Source organism: Chlamydomonas reinhardtii, chromosome 6 (genome assembly GCF_000002595.2).
Source record: "Chlamydomonas reinhardtii strain CC-503 cw92 mt+ chromosome 6, whole genome shotgun sequence".
Lineage (NCBI taxonomy): Eukaryota > Viridiplantae > Chlorophyta > Chlorophyceae > Chlamydomonadales > Chlamydomonadaceae > Chlamydomonas > Chlamydomonas reinhardtii.
The window spans coordinates 8,670,394-8,696,784 of NC_057009.1; the positions used below are offsets into that span (position 1 = coordinate 8,670,394).

Consider the following 26,391-nt stretch of genomic DNA (forward strand, 5'->3'; position numbering starts at 1 on the left):
TGCCTCCCAGAATTTGAGCCACTATTGTACTTTGGCACGTAAGTATGTATAAGCACACCCCTGCAAAGGATTGGGCAGGCAGCGGAGGACGTGCTTGGCGTCGTCGCTGCGTCGTTGAAAGATGGCCACCCATGGCCACCGTAAGCCCAGCCCGTCCAGACCTCCTCTCGCAAGGGAGCGCGATGGATCGCTCCTGACCGATGGGTCTGGGGTGAAGGGTGGTGCATGTAGCTTTCATGCAGCGGCGGGGCTAATGACGGGGTGCAGCGAGGGACTGCAAGGGCGAAGCAGGCGATCGGCGGGCCGATCGTGCCAGTCGATCTCTCGCTAGTCGTGTCTTCGGACCCCAGCAGCTCAAGACTTATATATACCTTTGTTGCTCGTCAACAAGGGTGCGCCAGCGTGGCTTGGCGCACCCAGTGAATACTGAATTCAGGTGGCCTGGGAACCATGGCGAGCCAAAAACGAGGGCAGCGTCCCGCAGCCAGGCCAAGCGCACCACTGATTGTTGCGTGCACTGCCGGCGCTGTCTTGGTGGGGGCTGGCGCTCTATTCGCGCGGCTGAGGTTCTGCAGGTGCGAAGAGAAGCCCCCCGTCATGCGAGGCCTTCGCATGCGTTCGGACGAGCTGCCAGCATATCATAATGCTTGGAGTGGATAAGATGGCGGGCTGTGGCTATTGGCGGCGAGCTAAGCGCTTACCAGCGAAAGCATTTTTCACGCACGCAGGCGCTGCGAGGCGGCTACGGCGAACCAGGTCTTGGCAGTCGCAGGCACTGGTTCTAATCTAGATGGAGACATCGCGCCAGAAGGCCAGCAAGGCCAGGTAGGGCGGGCTCGGCGGGCTTTCGGTTTTCGCTTTTAGAGTTTGGCCCTGCCGCCGTTTCCCTGTGGACTGACACGGTATTATTATGCCTTTGAGCACAGGTGGTTCATGCCCACGGTCTGGAGCTTCAGGTGTACCGGCCGTGGCAGCTGGAGCCCTGCGTTGCTGCGCCAGAGGCTCAGGTGCGCTCCTCCCTCAGCCGGTTGCGGCGCGTGTGGGCGGTGCATGACGGCTGTTTAGCCGTTGTGATGGAGGTCTTACCCTATCTCTTCGGTTCTCTGTTCACAGGAGCGCAGCGGTAGCACGCACCCGAGTGTGTCAGCCTGCGGCGCCGTCATGAAGGCCATGGCCAGCGAGGTGAGCACCGCGAGACAGTTGCCCTTACAGCGCTGCAATTGCAGCAGTGCCCCCATTCAGGCTGCACGTTGCGGTCGACTGCACAGCGCGTAATGCGGTAGATCTGCCTTGCGCACGCTTTTGGGGCCGCACACCTGAATGCAGAGCCAGACGCGCTGTTGCTCCTGGGCGTGTGCGCCTGTGTCGAAGCACACCCCACGCATCATAACGTTGGCTGTGGTCTGCTTGCTTGCAGCCTGGCGACCTGCGCCGCTCCCTGGAGGACGACACGGCTGTGTGGGACATCATCGCCCCACGCCCTGCCGCCGCTGCGCCCATCGCTAGTGCTGCCGTGGCGGTGGCGTCGTGCGTGCTGCCGCCGTTGGATTACGCCGAGGTGCGTGGGCCGCACAGCCAGCTAGCGGTGACCATGATCTTGTGACGGCAGCTTAGGTTTGCTATCAAATTTCTGCCCACATCTTAAGCTTATGTGCCGTCCCTGATCCGTGTTGAGCCACTCCCTACAATTCTTGCTGCTGCATACTTGCGGCCTCCGTGTTTTTTAGGTGCTGGATGCCGCGCCAACGGACCCGCAGCCGCTGGACACACCTACCGCCGCCGTGACCCTGGCGCCGCTGCTGCTGCTCGCGCCGGTACCTGCGCTGACACCGGCCCCCTGGTTCGCGGCCGGAGACACAGCTGGTGTGGCAGTCGCCACAAGCGCAGCTGCAGCCTGTTCGGCAGCGACTGCCGCTGACACGAGCGATGCGCATGTGGAGGAGCAGTCAGCGCTGGCGCCAGATCCTGCGCCATGCCCGGGCCTGGCCGGCACCACCAAGGCGAACACTGCTGCCGCTTACACTGCTGTCGTAGCAGTCCTGCCGCAGCCGGCGGCGGAGGAAGAGGCTGCTGTGGGCGGATGCCTGGAGGCTGAGTCGTCCTGGGATCCGCCGCAGTCCTGGTGCGGGGACGACTCGGAGGGGGAGTGCGAGCTGCTGGAGGCGGAGTGGGTGGAGATGGACAAGGTGCGCTTGGTCGGGCAGGAGGAGGAGGAGGTGGTGCTCGTGGATGCAAACGCGTATGTGGCCAGCGAGGAGGCGGACAGCTGTGACGGCGAGGACTTCTTCTCAAAGTACGAGAACGCGGCCTTCATCCAGGCGGCAGACGCCAGCGAGCAGCAGGAGCGCCAGGAGGTGCAGCAGCGGGAGCGCCTGCCCGGAGCCCCAGCCACGTCGCAGTCCGCGTTCGCGGCGTACCGCGGCGGCAACGCCGGCGCATTACCCTTTGCGCCGTGCACGCCGTGCGCCAGCTTCCATATGCGCGACAACGACGTCTTCGATGCCAGCGCCGTGTCCGATGCCATCTGCGCCGCCGCCGCCGCCGCCGCCGCAGTGTCTGCCGCTTCCCGGGACGGCAGCAGCGGCGGCCACGCCGAATGGAGCTGCCTGGGTGCTGCGCAGGACACCGCCCCCTCAAAGAATCAGCAGCAACAGCAGCCGTCACAGCTGCCCCGCGTCGAGTCCTTCGCGCCGGCCACTCCCGCGCTGCTGTCGGCCTGCCCCTCACTGGCGCGGGCCGACAGCCTGCTGACCGCCGCGCCGGCGCCGTCGGCCTCGCGGTCGGCCTCGCTGCGCTCGCCCAGCTGCCGCCGCACCGCCTCGGCTCGGCGGGCGCTCTGGCTGGACGGCTGCGTGTGCGCTGAAGAGCAGGAGGAGGAGGCCGGCGGGGAGCCGGTGGTGGCGGAGGGCGTGGCGTTCCTGGTGGCAGCGGTTGAGGCGGCGTTGGTGGAGAACCCGCTCTTTGCGGACGCGGTGCTACCCGCGGGCCCCAGAGCCTCGCAGGAGCACGGTCTCAAGCGCTCGTCCCTGGAATACGTCAACCCGTGTTACGCCGCGGAGGGAGAGGACGGCGAGGAGGGAGAGGCAGCAGAGCCAGCGACGGCGGTGTCTGATGGTGCCGTGGCTCAGGGGGCAGGCGTGGTCTGCCCATCGTTGGAGGCGCTCTCCGAGCCCTCCATGGCGCGCTCTGCCCAGCCCTGCCCGCCGCCGACTGCTACACCGGCGCTGGCCGGCCCTCCAGGTGCGCCGCCGCCGCGCCGCCGCGGCGTCAGCAGCCCTGGAAGCAGCCCGCGGGCCGCACCCCAACCCAGGCCCGCTTGGAGGCCCAACAGCAGCAAGGCGGGCACCGGCGCCGTGCTTCCGCGCCTACCCCGTGTCGGCAACACCGCGGCTGCAGGGATGATACCTGCAGCCGTCCGCAGCAGCCGCAGCACCGGTGACCACCGCGCCCTGCCTCCGGCCACTCCGCGCTACCTTGCTCCCACGGCCGCCTTCCTCGCGGCTACACGGGCGGCGGCCTTAAAACGCGTACCGCTGTCGCCGGCAGCGGCCAAGGCGGTGGGTGGGGGCGCCGTGGCCACTGGTATTGCTCGGCCGCCGTTCCGGCCCGCGTCCAAGTCCTCCAGGACTGCCCCCGGCAAGCCAGAGCCGCGCGGTGCATCGGTGCCTCGGGCGGCCGCCAGCAGCACGCCTGCCACCACCAGCCGTAGCAGCCGCAGCAGCAGCGGCCGTGAGTCCTCGGCGAGCAGCTGCGAACCGCCCCGCTTCATGCGCCCCACTGCAACCTTCCTAGCAGCCAGCGCCAGTGCGCACAAGGCGGCGTCACTGAGAGCCAGCACTGGCAGCAGCGGGAGCAGCAGTGGCAGCGGCGGCACCGGCTCCTCAAGGGCGCCGCAGACGTGGAAGGTGGATGCCGTGGTGGCCAGGTCTGGCGGAACTGCGGCCGCGGCTACGAAGCGCCCGGTGTGGCGATGAACTGGTGCGCGCAGCGCAACGGATGAGAGGGAGTTGAGGCTTGCGAGCTGCCGTCACGCGAATACGTGGCGATCGGCCGTTCGATTCGTACTTAAAGAGCCCGTGCACCGTTGAATATGGCGATGACAGTATTTGGTTGATACTTGATAGTATATATTATTCTTTCGCAGTTGTCTGCAGTCGTGTATTCGCAGAAGTTGCCGCAGGCTGCACACGCCCGCACACGGGGGTGGCTCGTGATCCTTGAGCGCGGCGCCGCAGCCGCATGCAAGTACGGTAGTAGTAGCACGTGCGGGGTTGGGATGCAGGTGGTTTGTGATCGCATTGATCCCAGAACGGAACCGCGAGCAGCGATGAAGTTGGCAGTGATGCTGTTGCCATATTGGTAGTTCGGGGTTGACAATATATGGCTTTGAATGTTTGAGAACACCCAAGCGCAGGTCCACCAAGTAGGGTGGTGCCGAAGCGTGGTGTTAGTAAGGCCAGTGCCTTGCTTTGCGAGCAAGTAGGACACACGTGCTGAGCTCTGGGGCCAACTCAGAAGCCCACTAAGCACATCCATTTGGGTAGATGCAGATGCCCCAAGGCTCATCTGACATGCAGTTTTGTGATTGCTCGCGGTACCGTATTCTTGGCTGTCTGTCACCGCTCAGGGTAGCGGTGCTTGCGTCAAGGGAGCTGAACCAGCAGCTGGCTGGGATTGTAAATTTGTAACGCTGTTTGAGATTCCGCGGATTCGGGCAGGCTCATGCGGGCTCCTCGAACGGAGGGCGTGCGGGAAGCCACACCGGAAACAGAAGCTTTCCTCGTGGGTTCTTGCAATCTTGCGCGCTCCAAAACAAAAGTGGGGTCTTTCGTCAATATTAGATCAGATTTAGATGCCTCCACAAGCATTCTCAATAACCAGCTCACGCGAACTTACAGTCACATCAGCCAAATGCAGTTGCCGATGGATCTGGGGCAGTGGGGCACGCCCACGCCCGCGGGCAGGCCGGCACAGAACTAACTTCGGAGGTCCGTATGGGCTGGCAAACCCGCCTGACACGGAGGCAACAAACAGATGACAAACAGCATCACAGAGCAGAACCTCAACTCACAGGAGCAACACATCAAGCCTAGGTCATGCCAAGCCTCCGCGGCATACACCACGCGTTTAGAATGCATTTCAGTGCCACACTATGAAGAAAGGAATGAAGGCATCAAGTGAATCATCACGTGCAAAATCAGCCAAGCACCGGTTGCCAGTCGGGTCTCTCTCCACAACCGATTAGGACCAACCTCGCCAGGCCTCACCCCACACACCTCGGTTCGTAGCGGGCGAGGCGGCTCCCGGCCAGGATCACACCCTCAACGGCAGCATACTCGTTAACTGAGCAAGATGCCGGTTGTCAGATCCATCCCGCACCCATTATTGATCTATAGCATCAAAACTCATAATGCGCTGCATGCATTGGGTGCTCATAGATGGCAGGACATAAGTCTTGCGAAGGAACACATACACGTGAATGTGTCGGCAATTGAGACAACAAGGAGGTGGCTGCCTTAGGGAGGCAGGAAAAGGGCTGAGCCCTCCCCTCCCTATTGAGACAAATACACCAGCATCTGTAGCAGCAACGGCAGCAATGCCAGTGTGTGTGTGTGTATGTGTGTGTGTGTGTGTGTGTGTGCGTGTGCGTGTGCCTTAACATGCCTTTATGTGGCCTAACAAGCCTCGCCACAACCACCTTCTGCGCGCTCATACCCTAATCATCCTTCATCGTGCACTTCAGCAATTGATTTAACATTGTACTATGTCACCAATGATGCCGCAATGTCTTGCTCAAAGCAGAGTCGCACTGTGGTATGGACTTTTACCCGTGCGCACGGCTTCGTGTGACGCCCCAGATCACTCAATCACATGCTCTCCTGCTTGGTTGCGGCGGCGGCAGCTGCTGTGGTGGCGGCGCCCGCGTCCACTTGCGCGGTTTCACACACCGCCTCATGCACACCGCTGCAGCTGCCAGTGCTGCGTCGCTCGGCTGGGGCCGGCGCCCGCGGCGGGGGCTGGGGGTTGTCAATTTCATCTGCCGGCAGCGGTGGCAGCGCAGGTGGTGGCGGAGCAGGAGGTGGCACCGCCGCCAGCAGCGCCGCACTCATGTCAAGCCCAGCCGCTTGACACCCGCCACTTCGGGGTCCGTCCACGACACTGGCTGCTGTCTTGGTACCGCCGGCCGCCGCTTTCTCCCTGTCGCTGCTGTTGCTCGGGCGCCCGTCACTGTGGGCAGGGGTGCAGCTCGCCACAGGGCTGGCAGGCACGTGCGTGCGGGCTGTGCAGGCTGTACTGCTTCCCGTGCCGGCAACACTACTGGCGGTGCTGCTGCCGGTGCTTGCGATGTCGTGTGTGGCCACGGATATGCTCTCCTGCATCAGCTCCGCAGCAGCAGGGTCCAGCCGGGCGCCCATGCGCGGCGAGTGGCTGCCGCTGCTGCTGGGGTCAGCAGGCACCACACGCGCGGTGACCAGCGCCACGGCCATGCTGAGCGGCACAATGGGCACGATGGGCAGTACGGGCGTGGCTGTTGTTGGGCCGGCCACGTGCACATACTCTTTACCGGCGACAGCCCCCATGCCGCGAGCAGCGTTTGCTGGCGCTGCGGTGGCCCCTGCCGCTGCTGCTTCTGTTGCTGAGGCAGGCGGCTGGTCGTCAGCCGGCGGCTGGAAGCAGCTCTTCCACCATGCCGCACTCATGCATGACTCGCCATCCGCCTGCCTGTCAGCCGGGCCGCTACCGCTGCCGGCGCCATCGCTGATGCCGTCATTGGGGTCTGCAGGGAGCTTGCTGCTGTTGGGGTCAGCTTCAAGGGGAATCCGCATGCCCTCCTCTAGGTCATTGATTTCCAAGGGGGCATCCCGCGGCTGCGCCTGCTTGGGCCCGCTCCACCGCCGCCACCAGCTGCCGGGCCGCTGGCAGCAGCAGCAGTAGCGCGCCGCACAGGCGCTGCAGCCGCCGTGCGCCAGCCAGGCCCAGGCCTCTGCGGCCTGCTGCCGGATCTCGACGGCTTTGAGGCTGAGGAAGATGGCTGCCACCAGGCAGTTCATCACAATGATGATCAGCGCAACAGCGACCTGTCATACGTGGCCGGTGCGTGGCGGTGCGTGGGCAGCAGGGCAGATATGGGCATTGCAGCGGAATGGTTCGCTGCGATTGGCAGGTTGCGTGGGGGTTACCAGGACCAAACCACGCAAATTGTGGCACGTGCGGGCCTGGGCCACAAGACGCAACGCGAGGGTCAATCAGGGCCTGGAAAATCCGCTTGCAGTTCAAGTCCACACGCAAAGCCACGCAAGCAAGTCATCCCACGCCCCTGGCCTACGCACCTCTCCTCCCTGCGCGATGGGCAGATAGTCGCCAAGCACAAAGTACAGGCTGAGTGCGATGGTGGTGCAAAGAACTGCCGAGGAGAAGAACTGAAGGTTGTTTAATGCATCCGACGTCAGCGGCCTCGCCAGCACGTTGATTGAGGAGAACACCAGCAGCACTGCCAGCATCATGAGCGCCTGGTACTCCACCAGCATGACGCGGCCGAACACGCTCACCGCCACCAGACCAAGCACCTGCAGCTGCATCAGGCTGTCGTACCAGAACAGCGAACTCCTGTGCGGGCGGTGGTGGCGGGTTGCGGGTGAGGCCGTGAGGTGAGGCTGAGGCGCGGTGGTGTATCTGTGGGGCCACTGACCGCCACTAGGAGCACCAACGCGCCCGGCAGACCTTCGGTGCAACCCGCATGGTGCTGTGTCGAATCGTGTCCACCCAATCTCTACCGACAAGCCCCCCGTGTCTCACTTGTACGGCTTGTACAGGAAGCCGTACATCAGTCGCGTCCTGCCGTCGTACTGCCGCTCATCCAGCGAGGTGCGGCCCAGGCTGACCAGTGTGAACACGGGCGGCAGCAGGCAGCACACTGCCAGGATGGCAATGCCGATGGGAACAAAGAACGCCGCGTGCTCGCCCGTGTAGCACTCTGTGGGCGAGAGGCGCGGCCGCGTGGGGAAGGAGGGATGTTCAAGGCACCCAGATGATCGCTAGGAGGAAGCGAATTGCTAGTGACCGGCACGGTGTGCATTTAAGGCGGTTTCAGTGTTGGGGCCATGTCAAGGCCCTGCCAGCGCGTGATTGCATTCAGTGGGTGATGTGACTTACCCTGATTCATGTTGCCAATCCAGTAGCCATAAAGGTAGCCCGCCTGTGTGTGTGTGTATGTGTGTGTATGTGTGTGTGTGTGTGTCAGGGGTGTTGGGAGGTGTGTGTCGGCAGGCAGAGATGCAACGCAATACCGACACATGCCCCAGTGCCCAAAAGCCCGCGCCCCGAGGGCTTTGTAGACACAGATTCAGCCCCACAGCAGCTGTACACATGTCATTGTCATAAATAACGAACCCGAACAAAAGTGCTGGAATCACCTTCTGATCGGGCGTGATAGGGCCGTAGCTGGCGTCCAACACAAAACACGCAAACGTGCTGAGACCCACATCCGCCCACGCGGGATAGAGGTAGAACACAGCCACCAGCACGACCACAAACAGCTGCATGCGCCACAGGGCCGTGAAGTCCGTGGGGGAGTCCGTCTTGGCTGTGCGGCAGCGCAGGGCACAGGCGCAGCAGCCGCGGTGACAGCAAACGGCGGCCAGTTGTTGGTGGTGAATACAATAATGCGCGGGGGACGCATGGGACGGAGCGATTGCGATGGAGCTTGTGTGCGCGGCCGTGAAAGCCCCTGTAATGCAAGGCGGCGTGCCTTCGCCTGGTTTAGAACCGACGATTACTAGACCATTATGAGACTGCCGCACCCTGCCTTATGCCCCAAACTGGTGGCCCACGGGCTGCATGTGCCCACGGGTGCGACCCCCCCCTTGACCCAAAGAAGATTCACCATTCAATGCCGGCACCGCCATCTCATCCTCCGACAGGGGTGGCTTGTACGGCGACTGGGTGCCCGGCATGTCGGTGTCCGCGTGACCTGTGGGTCAGGCCGGCAGCGACACACACACACACAACGTCAGCAGGCTTGAGGAGTCACGTGACAAGCCGCATACGTGCTAGCCGAAGTTTAAGGCGGCAGAGTCAAACGCGGGCCACTTGTTTTTCATCACACGCTACCCAGCTCAGCTCAGCACACCTTTCCTCCGGTGCTGCATGCCGAGGCCGCTGCTGCTCCGTCCGCCAGCATTGCCGCCCGGGCGGCCACTGCCGCTGCCGTCCTCCGCCGCCGTACGCACCTCCAGTGCCTCCGGCTGCGGGGCCCCGCCACTGTCCATGACCACCGAGTGGATCTTGCCCCACCCCAGCACCGGGCCCCTCTTGCTGCCGCCAGACTGCTGCTGGTGCTGGCGCTGCTGCGGCGCCTGGCTCGGGCGGGCGGAGTGGTTGACGCTCCACCACCAGAAGAACTTGCGGAATGTGGCGTAGCTGCACGTGATCAAGGCGCGCGCACGAGGCGGCAGGTAAATATCAGCAATGAGGACATCCATCCAGCACAGTAGGCTTGCCAAGGCACAGTCGATAGAAGTTCCGTGCCCTTGTGCACTACTCCCCACACCGTCACGCACTGCTGCCCCGCCCCAGCCCTTCGTTCCCCACGCACACCTCGCCCACCTCGCCCAATCCGTCCCGCCACACCGCGCCTCGCCCCCTCAGCCCCCACGCACCACAGCGACCACAGCGCCAGGCTGCAGGCCAGCGCGATGAAGGGCGACATGACGCCGTACAGATATGCCAGCCGGCTCTGCTCGCTGCTGTCCAGATCGGGACCCAACAGGCAGGCGGGCTGGTAGGCGAAGAAGCTGGTCAGCGAGGTGGTGGCGGCGCCCATAGCGCCCACATAGCGCGTAATGATGGGCGGATAGTCAATGTTGAGTCGCCAGATGATCAGAAGCTGCTGGAAGTGCAGCACACCCAGCTTGATCACCTCTCCCAACGAAGCCGACTCGCCACCGCCATCACTGCCGCCGCCGCCGCGGTCGCCGGGCCCCTCCTTGCCGCCGCTGCTGTCACCGCCCGCGCCCTCGTCATCGCCGTCTTCTTTGTCGCTGTGTCGCGGCGCTATCTCCCGGAAGTGCTGGATGGCCAGCCACGTGATGAAGTAGACGTGGACACACAGCATGAGGAAGGCTATGCCCGCGGTGTGCGCGGCTGAGGGCGGGGAGGGGGCGGGCACAGCAGGGCGTGAGGAGGAGGAGAGAATCGCACAGCAGTGTTTTGGTATGTGCAGCGCAGCTGCACTCGCTGGTTGCTGCGTTGGTGCGTGGCTGCGGATCCCCATCCGTTCAGCACACAGCATGTAGGGCCCAGCGAGAGATGCGCTTTGCATTGCCGGCCAGCCGGTCCGCGCGCACACACAAACACACACACACACACACACACGAATACACAAAGTGTTGCGTTTTCCTGCACACCACTCACTGGCGTCCTCGGGGCACTGCTCGCAGGTGAAGTCGGGGCTACTGACGTAACCCGGCTGACAGGCGGCGCACAGGTTGCCGGCGTGGCCCTCCGCGCACTGCTGCTGCGTGTACAGTTGAGGTGAGGCCGCGCCACCACCGGCTACCAGGCCGTTGTCGTTGGCGAGCACACAGGGCCAGGTGGTGAGGTTGGTGGGCGGCAGCGTGAGGCGGTTGGTGCCTGCCAGCAGTTTGTCGATGGAGCCGGCGTACCAGGCCTCCTGGCACACGGCGAGGCGCAGTGTGCGTGTGTCGGCACTGCCGATGGAGTCCAGCGTCTCGGCCATGGCCACCGTGGTGCTGTCCGTGTTGGTGGCGGCGGTGGAGGTGGTGCCGCTGACGTCGACGACTCCGTCGCCGACGCAGGCGGCCTTGTTGGGGCAGCGGATCATGTAGAGGCTGGTGGGGGAGGAGTGCCAGTACCCGGGCTCCGGCACAACCACCCTGCAGCGTGCCGGAACACGCGAGGTCACAAACGTGAGGACACAACATGAGGACACATGGGCGACGCATATTACAGTGACAGACGGACAGAGCCGCGCGAGTACGGTCGTGCACAGACGGACAGGCATCACACAGCACGCAGCAAGTGGGCGGTGCCCTGCCGCCCTGCACGCTCATGTATGCCTGCACCCGCCCGCACCGCCGCCACCACTTACCGTCCGCCAGGGCACACGCCATGGTCGGGGCAGCGCGCGCACACGGCCTGTGCGGCGTGTACTCCGGCCTGCAGGTCGGGCAGGCTGGCGGGGAAGCTGTCCTCCGCACCCAGTAGCGGCCGCGGGTCAGACACCTGGCTCAGCTGGCGGCGCGGGCAGGGCACGCAGCTGGCGGTCTCCAGCTGCGCCAGCACGCCGCTGAGGCTGCTGTCAGCGGAGCCATCGGCAGGTGAGGACGCCGAGGTAGAGGATGATGATGTAGAGGTGGAGGTGGAGCGGGACGTGTCCAGGTACTCGCCAAAATCGCAGCCGTCCAGGAAGATGGGTAGGAACACGGGGCTCACCTGCGAGTCGGGCGTGGGGGTGGGGGTGGGGGTGGGAGTGGCAGAGCAGGTGGGCAGCAGCCGGCACACTTCGGCGAGCGCGGCCAGTCCAAAACCGCCTTGCCATATGCGCACTGCCATCGCTACCAGTATCCTCAAACCTCATTAGCTCCCAGCCACGCAAGCACCCTCCTCACCGGACTGGGTCCCGTCACGGTGATGGCCAGTGTGTAGTTGCCGCCCGGCCACCCCCGAACCTCCAGGTCGGACCACTGCAGCGTGCCGCGCTCCGCAAACGACACCGACAGGCCCTGCTCCCCGGTCGCCACTAGGTATGCAACGGCCTTGTCGGGGCTGCAGGCGGAGGCGTTGGTGGTCAGGGCGGTGGAGTTGAGGGGGTCTGGGTTGTCCAACACCACGACGGTGGTGTCGGGCAGGCAGGACAGGGAGGTGGTGCCGTCGCGCGGCGCGGCCAGGGCGGGCAGCAGCTGGGGCGTGTCTCGCAGCAGGGCGCGGGCGGCGGGCAGGTCCAGGCGCAGCAGGCGGATGGTGCCGTTGTACTCGCCGCCCTCCAGGACTGCAGAAGGGAGGGAGGGGGCGAGGGAGGGAGCGAGCGGGGGAGCGAGGGAGGGAGGGGGAAAGTAGGTCACGGAGAGAGGCGGGTAGCAGGGGGGCAATGTCGGAGGAGGCACGAAGCAAACCACGCAAGTAGCTGGGCACGACTGAGCGGCCTCACGAGTGGAGCTGCTGCCGGAACGCACCGCGATGTACCCTTGCTTTCGCCCAACCCGCGCCCCCGTCCCACCACTTACTTGTGGACACGGGCAGTCCGTACTCGTCGCGCAGGATGACGGTGAGTGAGAAGCGGCGGCCCGACCGCACCACACTCTCCAACTGGCCGTTGATGCGCATGGTGCCAGCCGCCGCGGGGCCCTCAAGCCACGTCAGCCCGGCGGTAAGGGAGGTGGTCAAGCACACGCCTGGGGGCGGGGGCGGAGAGGCGAGACGTGTGAAAGAACAGCTCTTGTGGACAGGCCCAGGGATGAGTGGGCGGCGGCGCGCAGGTTGGGGATAGGCATCAGGGGGGTTGTGTACACATCAACAGGAGTAGCAGCTCACCATCGCGGTAGCTGCAGGCGTCGTCGGAGAAGACGCCGTGGGTGTCGATGTCATCCACCCACACAGCGGAGGACTGCGGCCATACGCCAGTGCAGCCGGTGCAAGATCATCAGGAGGAAGAGGCTGACACACACAACTGCAGCAGTTCCTGCGTTTCCATCTCGCCTACTGTCACCCAGCAGTTCCCGTCCTCCCGCCCGCACACCTGCCCCTCCCTACCACCATGGCCCCCCGGCACCCCTCACCTGGCGCTCTGCGGGCACAAGGTCAGCTCCGGTGTCTGTGTGGTAGCTGCTGCAGTTGTTGTCGGCCGCCGGGTCATTCAGCAGGGTGCGCTGCACGAACATGAAGCTACTGGCATGCTCCACCAGCTCCGCATCCGCGCTGTCGCCCGGGGCGCTCACCACAAAGTCCTGCATGGCGCTGGTCAGGTTGCCCAGCCGCTGCAGCATGGTGGTGGTGGTGGTCGTGGTGGTGCTGCTAGCGCCAGTTGCACCGGTACTGCCGGCATCGCTGCTGCTCGTGGCATTGCTCCCTGCGGTGGATGGCACGCAAGAAGCTGGTCAGCTAGCCCCCAGCACTGCTACACGCCGCCACGCCCTCGCGCCCGGCCGGCCCGGCAGGCCCACTGGGTCCCGCACCCAGAGCACAACACGGCCCGACAACACGCCCCGTCACAGGAAACCCCAGGAACTACACCAGCAGTTCCTGCTGCCTCCGTCCCTCCCTCCCTGCCTCACCGGCTTCCAGCCAGGCCACCAGGCCCGCCGAATCCATGCCCCTCAGGTCGGAGGTGTTGGTGGAGCGGTCCACCAGCGACACCACGGCCGACCCCAGCCAGGCGCAGTTGCCGCCCAGGTCCGACTGGGACACCAGCACGGAGGCGGTGTGGTAGCCGACAAACAGGCCGCCCGCAAAGCCGGGGTAGTTGGCGGAGGGCAGCGCGGCGGCGGCGCCGAGCTTTCCAGCGCTGTTGTCATTCATCCTGCGAGCATGGGAGCAAGCACGTGTGGTGGCAGCACGGGTGAGCACAGCGCAGCAGCGCCCTGGTTGTGACAGCGCTTGCTGGCTACGCGCGGTGCGTGCCAGCACACGTGGGCCCGATGCTGCGTGCTAGCCTGCATCGACCGGCATTACCGTGTGTCGTGGATGAGGATCGCTGGGGCGGAGCTGTAGCTGAGCAGTGGCGAGGGAGGTGCGATGTATACGCCGCCTGCCTGCACAGCCGCGTTGGAGGACAGGTCGCTGCCGGTGATGACCACCTGGTCGCTGCCGACAGCGCTCAGGCCGCCGCCGTGCCCCACCACGGCGCGGCAGCGGCTCACGCTGGTGTTGAGCACCACCACCGCCGCCACGCCTGCCAGCGCCACCGCCCCACCATCGCTGTGCGCGCGGCTGTGGCCGAAACTGCAGCCCTGGAGCATCGCGTGTGTGGCGCCATACACCCACACCGCGCCGCCGTCCCCAGCCTCGGCCAGGCTGAAGCTGAATACCGAGCTGGAGGCGTCGAAGCGTGAGGCTGCTGAGCTGTTGACGGGGTAGACGTCCGCGATGGCCTGCGTTGCAGTGATGCCGGCAGCGCTGATACTGCCGCTGTTGGTGAGCTGCAGTAGGCTGCGGGAGCGGCGGTGCCGGCGGCGTAGGGAGGCAGCTGAGGCCACCGCTGGGTCCCAAAGCGCCAAAGTTCCGCCAGAGGTTGAGGCGGTGTTGTTGGCGAGCGAGCAGCCGGTCACGTCCACGTGGCAGTTGCCCACAACCGCAAACGCGCCGCCTGTGTGGGGGCATGGCGATCGAATTCAGTGCGTTGCGGAGATGTTTTTGGTTGGGTTTGTGGTGGCGCAACCTAGCTAGCTGTCAGCAGGCCCCTGGAAGGACAGGGCAATGTGCAGCAGGTGCTCACCACGTCCACCCTCAGCCCTGTTGCCCACGACCTCTGTGTCGCTGATTTGCAAAGTGGAGGCGGTGGCGGAGTTCTGGGCCGCATTCATGTAGAAGACACCTGCAGGCAGGGATAGCGGCGTACAGGACGGAGTGGTCTGGTTACGGTGTTCCCCCACAGCGCGATGGACACTACTGCATGTGACGTACACACTAGGGCCGTCGCAAACAGGGGAGAGCACTGATGACTCCATGCCAGCAGCCACTCACCGCCTTCCGCGGTGGCTGTGTTGTTGCTCAGGAGGCTGCCCACCACGACCCAGTCCAGCGGGATGGCAGTCGTGACGTTGCCAGCCGTAGTGATGGCGTTTACGACGCTGCTGACATTGCGGCTAGACACGCAGCCGCCGTACCCAGCCGCAGCCCGGTTGTTTCGCAGCGTGCTGCCAGACACCCGCACACGCGCCACAACCTGCGCCACAACGCAGCCGCCATCCCTGCAGAGGCATGCAGCAATCACACGTATGATTTATTGGCAGCGCACGCACGGGTTCCAAAGGCCATCACACAGGGCCCAAGATGTATGCTTAAGTCCTGCTGCATGCAGCCACGCACGCACGCACCCTGCAGTGGCGATGTTTCCATCCAGGGTGCTGCCACCCATCACCTCCAGCGCCGCCAAGCCCGGCAGGCTGTGCAGCAGGCCGCCGCCACCCGCGGCGCGATTGCGGCTGGCGGAGCTGCCCCCAGCCACCGTCAGGTTGGCGAGTGCATTGGGTGTGTACACTGCAGGGACAGCAGAAGTGGGGGACATCGCAGCTGGGAGCAATGCGTGGGATCGTGGTCCAGGAAGTTCCCAGGACGAGCACAGCTTGGCTGCTGCCGCTGAACGTCTGACACGGACGGAAGCCAGGCAGGTAGAAACAAGGTCGTACAGCACGAGACCTATTCACCTATTGCGCCCCTGCACGCACCTGCGCCGCCTCGGCCGCCGACCGCCCTGTTGTCGTCCATGCTGGAGCCCTCCGCCACCAGCACCCGCCGCATGACTCCCAGTGCGGCCACCGCGCCGCCGTCCAGCGCGGCCTGGTTGGCGGACAGCGAGCTGCCGCCCCATACCACCACCTCATCCAAGCCCAGAGCCGAGAAGAATGCGCCGCCCATCTGCAGTAGATAGGTGCAGGAATTGCGCAAGGATGCGAGTCACGCAGAGTCTTCATAGTGCATCAGCAAGACGGTACGCGCACGCCTGACGTGCAGCACCTGCTAGCGATCGAGTCCCCATCACACACCTGGGAGGCGCTGTTGTGTTTGACGCTGCTGCCATTTGTGATCCGCACGGAGGCGATGGCGCCGCCGCTGTACACGGCGCCACCGGAGCCGCCCGCCGCCGTGCAGTTGGCTAGGGAGCTGCGGTCGTCCACCTGCAGACTCGAGATGTTGCCCTGGATGGAGAACAGGAAGCCTGCGGGTAATGGCGGGCAAGTGGGCAACGAAGTGGTAATGGAGTGGTCTGGATGTAGGCCGGCTGGCACTCGGGTATGACGCCAGTCTGGAAATAGGGTGAAACGGCAGACGCTATAACACGCGCTACAACATGTCGCTTGGCGTCCGGGGGTTGCGTTCCGCCCTGCTTGACACGGTTCGACAGGGTCGTGGGGTCGACCTCCTACTTAGCTGCCGGTGCTTATTGCATACTATGTACATACTTTTTGCACCTATAATACCTTGTTCGCGGCCGGTTTGGTGATGTCGCGGGCAACATGCTCTGCAAGCTCCCACAGATAGGTTGCTTGACGTCAAGCTAGATTGTCGTCGACTGTAACATTCTCCTTAAGACTAATTTGAGAGTCTGGGGCTTGACAGTGCGACTCTGGGCAAAAGCAAGCCTCGCGAAATATGGTGACAGCCACCCTCAAAACATGCGACGGGAGCCAGATTTAGCATCATTGTATGTTATATAAGATATCTCCTGAATGGGGGATGCTCACTTTGCGCGTGCGCAGAGAAATACATGTGGACACGCTTTCGGCATACCTGAGTGACCGGCTGGCGCTGGCCCCCATGCACCACTGCACTCACCTCCGGCTGCGGCCGCTACGTTGTCCTCGACCACACTGCTGCCGCGCACCACCACACTGCTGGGTCCCGCGGCAGGTCCGCTGCCCGCCGTGGCGGTGGCGCCCGCCGACGCATTGTTGCTGGCCGCGGCGCCGTCACCCACAATGTAGACGGCGCCCCCGGAGTCCCCCGCCCTGCTGCCGGCCAGCCTGCTGCCTGCCTCCAGCACCAGCCAGTCCAGGGCCCGCTGCACGTAGAGCGCGCCTCCCCAAGTGGCGGCATTGCCCAGCAGCGCGGCGCCACGGGAGGCGGTCAGCTCCACATTGGCAGCGTACACGGCTCCGCCTGCGCAGCAGGATGAAGGGGCCCAGGTGGATGCTTGGTCAGATCGTCATGTTGGAACACGAATCAGGGGTCCAAGCTCCAAAGGCAGGCACTCTTTCACGCAAACGAGACAGACGGCCCCCCAGCAAAATCAAACGCGCGTGTGCGCACGTGCGCGCATCGTGCCATGCCAGCCGCCGCCCTGTTCTCACCCTTCTTCCCGGCGGCGTTAAAGCTGAGGTGCGAGCCGTCCTCTAGGCGCATGTTAGCCAGCCGGCCGCTGCAGGCCACTGCGCCACCTGTACAGCAGAATGAGTGGGGCCAGGTGGATGTTTCATAGGATAGCTAGTGATGTTGGACACAAGCAGGGGTCCAAGCTCTAAAGGCAGGTGCTCTTTCAAAATGCAGGTGCCCTCCCTCCCCACACCGGCGTACCGTGGTCTCGCGCGCTGTTGCCGGTCATGTTGGCTCCCTCCAGCAGGAACAGACTGGACACATCCTCACCCGCAAAAACCGCACCGCCTGCATGCACACAAACACACACGCGTGCATGTTGATACGGTACCGGTACATAAAAGGACACATTGCATACACAGGCATGTGGAGAAGGGGTTGGACACCATTGGTAAGACTGTACACAGCAGGCCATGAAAGGAGAGGGAAGAGTACGTACGAAGTACGGGGCCAGGTCCCTCCCTGTCTCACCCGATGCTCCCGCTGTGTTGTTATCCAGGCGGCTTTGCTGTGAGATGGACAGGCCCCTGAATGCGGCAGTAGGCGGGTGTACGCACGGATGTCATAAACAGAAAGTCCAGCCGCAAGCGTGATCTACCCGACGAGGCAAGAACGCGTGTCGTTGCGACATTCTACACGGTATGCCCAACTACGTGCACTGCGCCCTCCCCCGCCCAACCTACACACCTGATGGAGCTGGCCGAGTGGATGGCTCCTCCGTTCTCTGTGGCGGCGTTGGCCCACATGCCGCTGCCGCCCGATACCGCCACGTCCACAATGGCTCCCGCCTGCAGCGCCCCACCCAGACCACCCAGCCCACTGACGCGGTTGTCGTGCATCTCCGAGCCCAGCATCAGGGCCACGTGCTCCAGGCTGCCGGCCGCCGCCACCACGCCCCCCAGCAGGCCCGCGCGGTTGAAGGCGAACACGCTGGACGACACAATGAAGTCCGTGATGCTGCCAGCCGCGTACATGAAGCCTGCATTTAGGGATTGATTGACGCTAAGGTTGGCCGGATAAGTGGGAACGGTAGCCTCAGACGAAATCATGTTTCTCGCCACCCGCCGCCCCCGTCCACACACATACTAACAAGCTGTCTCGTCGGATTGAGTCGGGGATGATCGGTGATGGGGATTACCCGTAGCCTCAGATGTGAACGGATACGATGGTATGCGCCGCTCGCCCAGGTAACGTACATGCAACAGAAGCTGCCGGTCACACCATTTCTGCGTATGTGTTGCATCATCCCAGGCTCACCTCCCTTCTCTCTCGCGTCGTTCCACCAGGCCGCGCTGCCGTCCCGCACCTCCACCTCGCGAATGTCTTTGGCGCCGTACACCGCACCGCCCGCGTCCAGGAAGGCCGCGTTCTCGCTCACGTCACAGGCGCTCGTGACGATGAAGGACACAATGCTGCCGTTGCTGGCGAGCAGCCTGGCAGCAGGCAGAGAGGCGGAAAGGCGGCAGCAAACAGAGCGTATGAGGTGCGGGCTGGGGAAGGGGCGGGCCATGTTTGGCATGCAGGTAGGCAGGTAGGCAGGGTGGGCACGGAGGCAGGCCTCACCCGCCGGACGACGCTCGGTTGCGTGACAGGGTGCTCTGCACGCCGGCGAAGAAGCCCTCCACCCCGTCCGCCGCGTAGAAGGCGCCTGTTGGGGTGGAGGTAGGGCACGGGCACAGACGAGCATGTGGCGGCGGCCGTCTACATACAAGCGTAGCGTGCATGTCAGCATGCAGGCACCAAGCAACAGTGTCAACCATCTCAGTGCACTATACCACACTTGCAAGCCACTAAACGGTGAACGACCTGTCCAGCCGCCGCGCATCTACCTCCCAGCTTGCCCGCGCTGTTGTCCTCCACGCGTGCCACGCCGGACACGGACACACGCGCCAGCCGCCCGCCCACGTACAGCCCGCCTCCCTCCCGGGTGGCGCTGTTGCGGCTGAGGTTGGAGGCCGCCGCCACGACGACGTCACTGGCGGCGCCGCCGCACCACAGCAGCCCGCCCCGCCCCGTGACGGCGTTGTTCACGGCGCGGCTGCCGCCCCTGACCTGGAGGCCCTGCATCGAGCCCGCCACGCGCAGCGCGCCTGTGCAGGTGGGTGGGTGGACGGTATTGTACAATGAGCTGGGGTTTGGAGGGAAGTTACATATGTACGTTGTACCAAGTCCCCGGCTTGACGCCATCTTATGCCATGCCACTCGTGCGTAGCGTAGCGACGGCAACTGTTGCCGATGCCACCTGGAACAATTACGCCACCCATCCAATGCTGGCGGCACGTATTGGTTCTCACCGCCAAAGAAGGCAGCGCGGTTGGAGTCCAGGGCGCTGCCGTCCGCCACCACAAAGTCGCGCAGGTCGCCGTTGCAGCTCAGCACGCCGCCGCCGTCATCGCCAGCTGCAGGCGTCGCCAAGCGTCAAGGGCAAAGTAAGCAGTCGCGCGTAGCACTGGGGCTGTAGGGCTGTCTAACACGGGGCGAGAGAGAGGCCATGCATTGGAACCGTAATCACAGCCGTCGAGTACCGTACACGTGCGCACCCGAGTTGTTGAACATGCTCGACTGGCCAGTCACGAGGACCGAGGTGACGGAGGAGTTGCTGCGGAGGGCGCCACCTGTTCCCACAGGACATGGAGACGCAGCCTCACACGCGGTCGCCGTACATGAAACAGACTCAGGTACGGTGTCCCAGAAACCTGAGTGTAGCTCTTGTCAGTCCAATCAGGCCGACCTCGACGCACGCACCTCCCTTCGCCAGGTTACCACCGAAGTAACTGCCATTGGAGACGACCACGTTGGAGATCGGGCCGGTGGCCGAGATGGCGCCTGCATGCGTAGGCAGGCCAAGTAAGAGTGCATTCGGTATAGGCAGGGTTTGCCTTCGGGTCAGGGTTTGCCGCTGCTGGTTCACAAGCACGCTGCCCACCGAGATGCATGCATGGCACAGCCATCAGGCACACCAGCCACGAGCGAGCGACCGCAGGCAGCGTATCGTACACGCCTCCCCGTCCTCCCCAAGTACTTGCCTCCAGACTGAAATGCGCGGTTGTTTGCAAAGCTGCTTCCATCCGCCACCGTGATGCCATTGATGCCGGGTTGCGGCATGTAGCCCTCCGGGAAGATGCGCCACACGGCGATGGCACCTCCGTCGGCCAGCGCCACATTGCCGCGCACGTGGCTGTTGCCGCGCACCGTCAGGTTCCGCAGGTCGCCCTCGCCATATATGGAAAACACTGCGCACATGTGCACAGCAATGCGTACGGGCGTGCCGCCGTAACGTATGGTGATGGTGGGATGCGCTGAAAGTTGTGAAGGGACACAAACCGGCGGCGTTGCTAACTAAGGGCACGCGATTGAGGTCCACCAAGGGCGGCGGCGGGCGTGGCCAGGATTTCTTGCTCACCTCCGCCGTGGCCGCCGGAGATGTTGTCCTCGATGACGCTGTCGTGCTGCAGCGTGAAGTTCCACACGTTGTTGTGTACCAGGAACACGCCGGCGTGTTGCGCGTAGTTGCCGCTCATGCGGCAGCCGCGCTCGCAAACAAAGTTGTTCACGTTGCCGATGACATGAAAAACGCCACCTATATGAGTAGAAGCGCATACACAGCGTCATGAGAGTCTTCGGTGGCTGCTGGGGGGCGGCAGCTGCAACGCCGCCTGTACGGCGGGCAGGTGCTGCTCCCTTGATTCCACCCCTGCTTGCTTTCCCCAGCCTCCCTCCCTGTGGCCGCACCTCCACTGGTTGCGTTGTTCTTCTCAAAGCCGCAGTTATTTTGAACGAGAACCTGAAGTAAGCACAGCAGAAAAGTAACATTAGCTCGACACAGCAGGCGGGCGGATGGGCCCAAGCGACAGCAGGCACCCCACCGCCGAGGGCAAGGGTGCAACAGGTAGTACGGAAGGCGCACGCGCTGCTGGCGCACACTTTAACTGCAAATCAGCTCACGTTTGTGAGGTTGCCACCGACATAGATGGCGCCTGAGGTACAGTGAGCGATACAGAGCGGAATACAATGTGTGAACACGGGACAATGCCATGCCCATGCATCGCACTTGCAAACATACAACACGCCAACACGCCACATGTGTCACGTAACGATTCCTTTTACATCCGTCCCTATTACGCACCTGCAGTCCACAGGGCCGTGTTGGCGTAGAAGCCGCTGTTGTTGGCGAGTAGCATGTCATCCAGGTCGCCCAGCCAGCCGATCATCACAGTGTTCTCGTGGATCCAGCCGCCTGGGAATGATGGTGAATGTCATGCGCGCGGCGGTGCCACGGCAAGCTATGGTGTTGGAAGTTGCAGTTAAGTGTGGCCGTAGCCGTAATGGAAGCACCTCATGCATTTGCTCAAGTGCTGATGTTCTGGCAGCATTCCACGTGTTGCAACTATGCCCTTGTTGTATGCGGCACTACTCACCCAGGTAAATGGCTGCGCCCGTCGCGTTGACAAAGTTATCTCTGAATGTGGAGTTGTTAACGACTCGAAAGCGCTTGATGCCGGTGAGGGTGGTCACTGCACGAGCGGGGGGGGGGGGCAGAAAGGCGCGAGTGAGGAGTAGTATAGGGAATACGGGAGCGAGTTCACGCCTCCCAACACCGTCCCCCCCAAAAGCAGGCCGCCGCGGGGCTGCACTGGATCCAGAGCACCCGCACCCGCAAACACGCAGCCCGCACCCCCGCAGATACATTCCCGCCCGCCCCCTCCTAGCCGCTCACCCACTCCGCCCATGTACGCCACGTTGGTGGTCACGGAGGTGTTGTCGCGAAACACCAGGTCCGTGATGTTGCCGTACGCAAATGCCATGCCTGCCGCGCCGCGTAATCAACACATGTTCAGGAGAAATTGAGTTACACACTTGTACATCCAGTAAATATGTGTATGTGTACGCCGCCGCAATACGGGGCTTCTTGTGTTGAAAGAGCCTGGGCAAGCTGGGCAAGCGCGGGCGCCGACACCGCTCGATGGCAATGCCGCAGCCGCGTACCCACCCCAGGCCACCTCCTGCCTGGCACCCGCCCTCCTGCACATTCACTCACCGCCGCTCCAGAGGGCTCTGTTCGCGACCACGCGGCTGCCGCTGCTGACCTGCAGCCCCCGGATCAAGCCCACCGCCGCCATAAAGCCACCGTACCTGCATGCACGGCCATGCATGCACGTGGCTGGCGGGCTTACAAGGTCAAACATGTATTTGTGTTATAAACCCCACACTCACAGTATCCAAAAGCAAACAGCAGCAAAAACAAGCGTCATGCAGTCGTACCTTTCAGCGCGGTTGCCCTCAATCCGTGTGTTTCCGGTCGCCACAAACTTGTCGATGTTGCCCCACGAGAACAGCGCCCCACCGGCTGCGTGCACGCAGCAGGCAAGGCCACCAATGTAAAGCAAGAGTCTGCTTCGTGACAAACTGACCAGCACCACGCACACAGCATGGATGTCACATCACAGTACGGCAAAATCCTGGACAGGGAGGTCCCCTTAGTTATGATGCCGGACCTGTATGTCGGGCTGTGCACTCCTCCCCCACTTGATCGTTGGGCTCGGGCGTATGGCACCCATCCATCCCCTGCACACACCCAGGCACGCACCCACGTACCTCCGGTCACGTTGATGCCGGTCCACACGGGGCTGTTGATTGCCAGGCCCAGCTGAGTCAGCAGGCCCGGCAGCACGGGCGCCAGAGCGAACGACACGTTGCGTGCCGGCCGGGGCCCGCGCGCGTAGTCGTCCGGGTAGGGCAGGCCGCCGGTGCACTCGGGCGGCACGGCGCTGGCGTTGAGGCGCCGCACGAACAGGCACAGCTGCGGGCAGGGGGGAAGGCATGCATGGGTGTCGGACAGGTAGGAGAGGTAGGTGATGCCGCCGCCACATGCCGCTACACGCCGCCGCACGCCGCCACACACGCCGCCACATACCTCCACACACACACCACACCCGCGCACCCACGCACGCACCCACCTGGTGGTACATGTCCTCCTGCAGCTCGAAGTTGTAGAACGGCTCAGTGCCCAGCGTCTCCGCCGTGGCCGTCACCGCGCCGTTCCCCAGCGCCGCACTGCCGTCCGACATAGCCCAGTCCGTGATCAGCACTGCGGCGTACGCCACACCGCCCAGCGATGTCGCCAGGTTGTTTTCAAAGGTGGTGCGCTCCGCGGCCACTCCGGCCAACACGCCGCGGCCCGCCAGCACGCCGCCTGCGTCTGCCCGGTTGCGGTCGGCCTTGCTGCCGCCGCTCAGGCGTGTGTTGAAGATGCCCATGCCGCCGTACAGCACACCGCCGTACCTGTTGTTGTTGGTGTGTGATGTGATGGGCGTGATGCGGCATTCGTCCTAGCGGGCATGCATGCAGAGCAGGTAGGAGTCCCAGCACGGGATGCGGGTGCACTTGGGTGCACGATTTTGCATGGCATTATGTATGATTTTCATTTTATGGTCACGGAATAACAAACAATCTCACATGGTGGCGGTGTTGTCATACAGGCGGCTGCCGTTGCGTATGTCCACATTGGCAATGATGCCCTCGCTGCCCACCACCCCACCGCTGTAGGCGCCGCAGCTGTAGACAGAGCTGTCCGACACGAACACACCCAGGATGTGGCCGCCGCTGCCCACCGCGCCGCCGATGGCGGTGCTGCTGATGGCGGCGCCGGTGGCCTGCTGATGGTGAATGGAGCTACGGCCCCTGACTGACACACGCCCAATGCCCGCCTTCCCACCGCGCACGGCCTCCAGCACCGCCGCCACCGGCGCCTCAGACCGCTGCCCCGGAGCCACGGTGCCGGCGATCAGCGCCGCCACCTGCGCTGCCAATGTGGGACAGTCAGCCAGCGGCACGCCCGCCGCGTACACACCACCTCCGGTGTTATGGTGCAGGTGGCTGTCGTCGGCTAGCTCCAGGCTGCCCATGACGCCGCCGGAGAACACGACGGCGCTGCCACCATTGCCGGACACGGAGCTGCCGGTGGTGAGGAGTACACGCGCCACCGCGTAGCCGGCGTAGAGGAAGGCGCCGCCGGAGGTGGCGGTGTTGGAGGTAACAGAGCTGCCGTCGGCGATGGTGACGGTGCCGATCACCTGGCCCGCATAGGCGAAGCCGCCCTGGGCTGCGGTAAAGCCAGTGATGGCGGCGCCGGTGTTGACCGTCAGGCTCAGCAGGCCCTGCCCGGCGTAAAGCGCCCCGCCGGTCCCGCCGGCGCTGACGGTGTTGCCGCTGATGGCGGCTGCGGCTGAGATGGTCACGTCGCCGATAAGGCCATCGGTGGCCACCGCGCCACCTGCAGGCATGCATGTGAGGTGATGAGTTGCGGGTTGCACACGGCATACTTCAGGCCCTTACAAAAGGTGAAAGCAAGGCGTGCGATGTGCAGTCACGTTACCTCGTTCCCTGGTAAAAGGTAATTGCTACTGATGACTCACCCCGAGTTGCTGCGGTGTTGCCGGCCATGAAGCCGCCGCCGGCGCTGGCGCCCAGCAGCGGCAGGCTCAGAATGTGGCCATCGCCCGCGATGGCGCCGCCGCGGCCCGACAGCGCGGCATTGCCCGACACCGCGGAGCCGCCCTCCAGCACCAGTGCCTGCAGGCTGAGGCTGGCGGCGGCCCCGCTGACGGCGGCGGCCACAAAGGCCACAATGCCGCTCATGTCCGCCCACTCGGTGGGAAGCACCGCCGCCAGGCGGGACCTGACGTCGGCGCGGGTGGCGGCGGGCAGGGCGGCCAGGCTGGTGCCAACGGCGAACACGGCTCCGCCTGCGCAACAGAATGAGTGGGGCCAGGTGGATGTTTGATCAGATAGCTAGTGATGTTGGACGCGACCTCTGCCTCCCTCTCTCCCTTTCTCCCCACGCCGGCGTACACGAACTAGCTACTGCCGCCGCGGCCTCTTGGCGTCCCTGGTGGCCGCCTGCTAAATAGGGTTCGTACAGATTCAGGGCGCCACACCCCGCATGGTGACCTACCCGACCCGCCGGCGGAGTTGCCTGACAGCTGGCTGCCGCCCGACAGCCGCAGCTGTGTGACGTGGCCGCCGGCGTACAGGGCGCCGCCGTCACCGGCAGTGGCCTGTGTGTGTGTGTGGGGGGGGGCATGGGGCGGGGCGTGCGCGTGTGAGCACATGATAATGATGCTGTGACGCTGTGATGCGTATGGCACTTTTTGAAAGTATTCCCCAGGTCGAGCCAGGCCCTGGCTGACTCGCTTGCGATTGAACAACAACACATGTCACACCCATGCATTTCGAGTCCATGCATCTACCTATCCCACAAACCTCTCACCTTGTTGTGCATAACGCTAGAGCCATCAGCGAGCGTGAAGGACGTGAGCACACCCGCCACATGGAACGCGCCGCCTTGCTGTGCAGCTGTGTTGTTCTGCGGGCGGACGTGGAAGCAAGGGTGCATGCTGACCTGTCACTTGCGTAGTTAAGCCTATGGTTGTGATTGGACTCGGGAGGCGGGGAGCTGCTGACCGCTGGTGTACCTTTACGCAGCTGTGCTGCACAGGAAGGACGCGCATGCATGGTAGTAGCTTCCGCGCACATGTAGCTAGCAAGCGCCCACCTTTATGAGCGAGAGCGTGGCGCCGTTCTTCTGCACGAGCAACACATTAGTGCCCACGTCGCTCGCCACAGCGCCCCTGCAGCGCGCGGGCAGGAGACGAGAGGGCGTCGTTGAGGGCCGATGCGCGTTGTGTTGCGGTTGGCGCATTGCTTGAGGCAGCAGCGGCAGACATCTGGCGTCCATGCTACTACCACACACGCGGCTTTGCCCGCAAGGTAGGCTCGCTTCCTTCCAGGCACGCACACATCCATACATGCACTACACGCACCCATATCTGGCTGTGTTCTCAGTGAGCGTCACGCCGCTGAGTGTGAGGCTGGCCACAGGCGGCGGCGTGCCGGCGGCCTGCTGCTGCTGCTGCTGGTGCTGGTGGTGCAGGTACACCGCACCGCCGTACAGCGCCGCGGCGTTCTTGGTCGCGGTGAGCGCCGCGGCGCTGACTTGCGCCTTGAGCGAGGTTGTGGATGGCGGCGAGAGCGAGGAGGATGCCAGGGTTTCAGTGCCGATACGTAGGTAGGTCCAGGAGCATGGTATGGTAAAGCCCACAGTAGACATGCATGTGCGCGGGGAGTACATTTTGGGTGATTTAAGTGGGCATGTGCGCGGGGCGTACATTTATAAATGTGAGTTACGTAAAATCATGGCCCGTTACAAAGTGTAATATACGTCGATTCGTCGGAGCCCTGGACTTTGGGAAAACCCCAAGAAACCCCCTGGCGGGCCACAACTTTTGGTGTATGGGGTAAATGTGGCGTAATGCAGTTCTCAACGTACAGGTTTGCTCCTTA

At 63.8% G+C, this 26,391-nt stretch overlaps 2 protein-coding genes across 3 annotated transcripts; one reads left to right on the forward strand and one right to left on the reverse strand.

Annotated features, from left to right (window-relative positions):
- The first annotated feature begins 367 nt into the window (after positions 1–367).
- CHLRE_06g309600v5 (uncharacterized protein) lies at positions 368–4,700 on the forward strand. Its single transcript, XM_043063765.1, has 6 exons — positions 368–575; positions 729–825; positions 927–1,007; positions 1,114–1,182; positions 1,418–1,558; positions 1,728–4,700. Exons 1-6 carry the CDS (start codon positions 451–453, stop codon positions 3,972–3,974), a joined length of 2,760 nt encoding a protein of 919 aa, XP_042924471.1. The 5' UTR covers positions 368–450; the 3' UTR covers positions 3,975–4,700.
- A 71-nt stretch (positions 4,701–4,771) lies between these two features.
- On the reverse strand, positions 4,772–26,337 carry CHLRE_06g309650v5 (uncharacterized protein). Of its 2 annotated transcripts, none has more exons than XM_043063767.1 (49): positions 25,872–26,337; positions 25,604–25,679; positions 25,319–25,414; positions 25,004–25,106; positions 24,465–24,794; positions 23,506–24,322; positions 23,007–23,331; positions 22,645–22,849; positions 22,312–22,396; positions 22,088–22,182; positions 21,767–21,856; positions 21,468–21,563; positions 21,176–21,286; positions 20,995–21,026; positions 20,782–20,833; positions 20,453–20,629; positions 20,076–20,282; positions 19,795–19,875; positions 19,590–19,664; positions 19,344–19,448; positions 18,891–19,139; positions 18,613–18,697; positions 18,307–18,482; positions 17,737–18,028; positions 17,521–17,576; positions 17,251–17,337; positions 17,028–17,114; positions 16,513–16,836; positions 15,723–15,895; positions 15,405–15,594; positions 15,054–15,216; positions 14,701–14,927; positions 14,453–14,551; positions 13,690–14,323; positions 13,293–13,537; positions 12,798–13,087; positions 12,553–12,625; positions 12,246–12,413; positions 11,631–12,010; positions 11,111–11,454; positions 10,414–10,895; positions 9,660–10,143; positions 9,131–9,420; positions 8,885–8,971; positions 8,415–8,584; positions 8,155–8,197; positions 7,798–7,975; positions 7,332–7,608; positions 4,772–7,079 (listed from the first exon to the last, which is right to left on the reverse strand). In XM_043063767.1, the coding sequence occupies exons 1-49, from the start codon at positions 26,177–26,179 to the stop codon at positions 5,868–5,870; spliced, it is 11,031 nt and encodes a 3,676-aa protein (XP_042924472.1). In that variant the 5' UTR covers positions 26,180–26,337; the 3' UTR covers positions 4,772–5,867. The 2 variants fall into 2 exon arrangements, with proteins under 2 accessions (XP_042924472.1, XP_042924473.1); XM_043063766.1 differs by having other exon boundaries at positions 18,879–19,139.
- Positions 26,338–26,391: the final 54 nt, after the last annotated feature.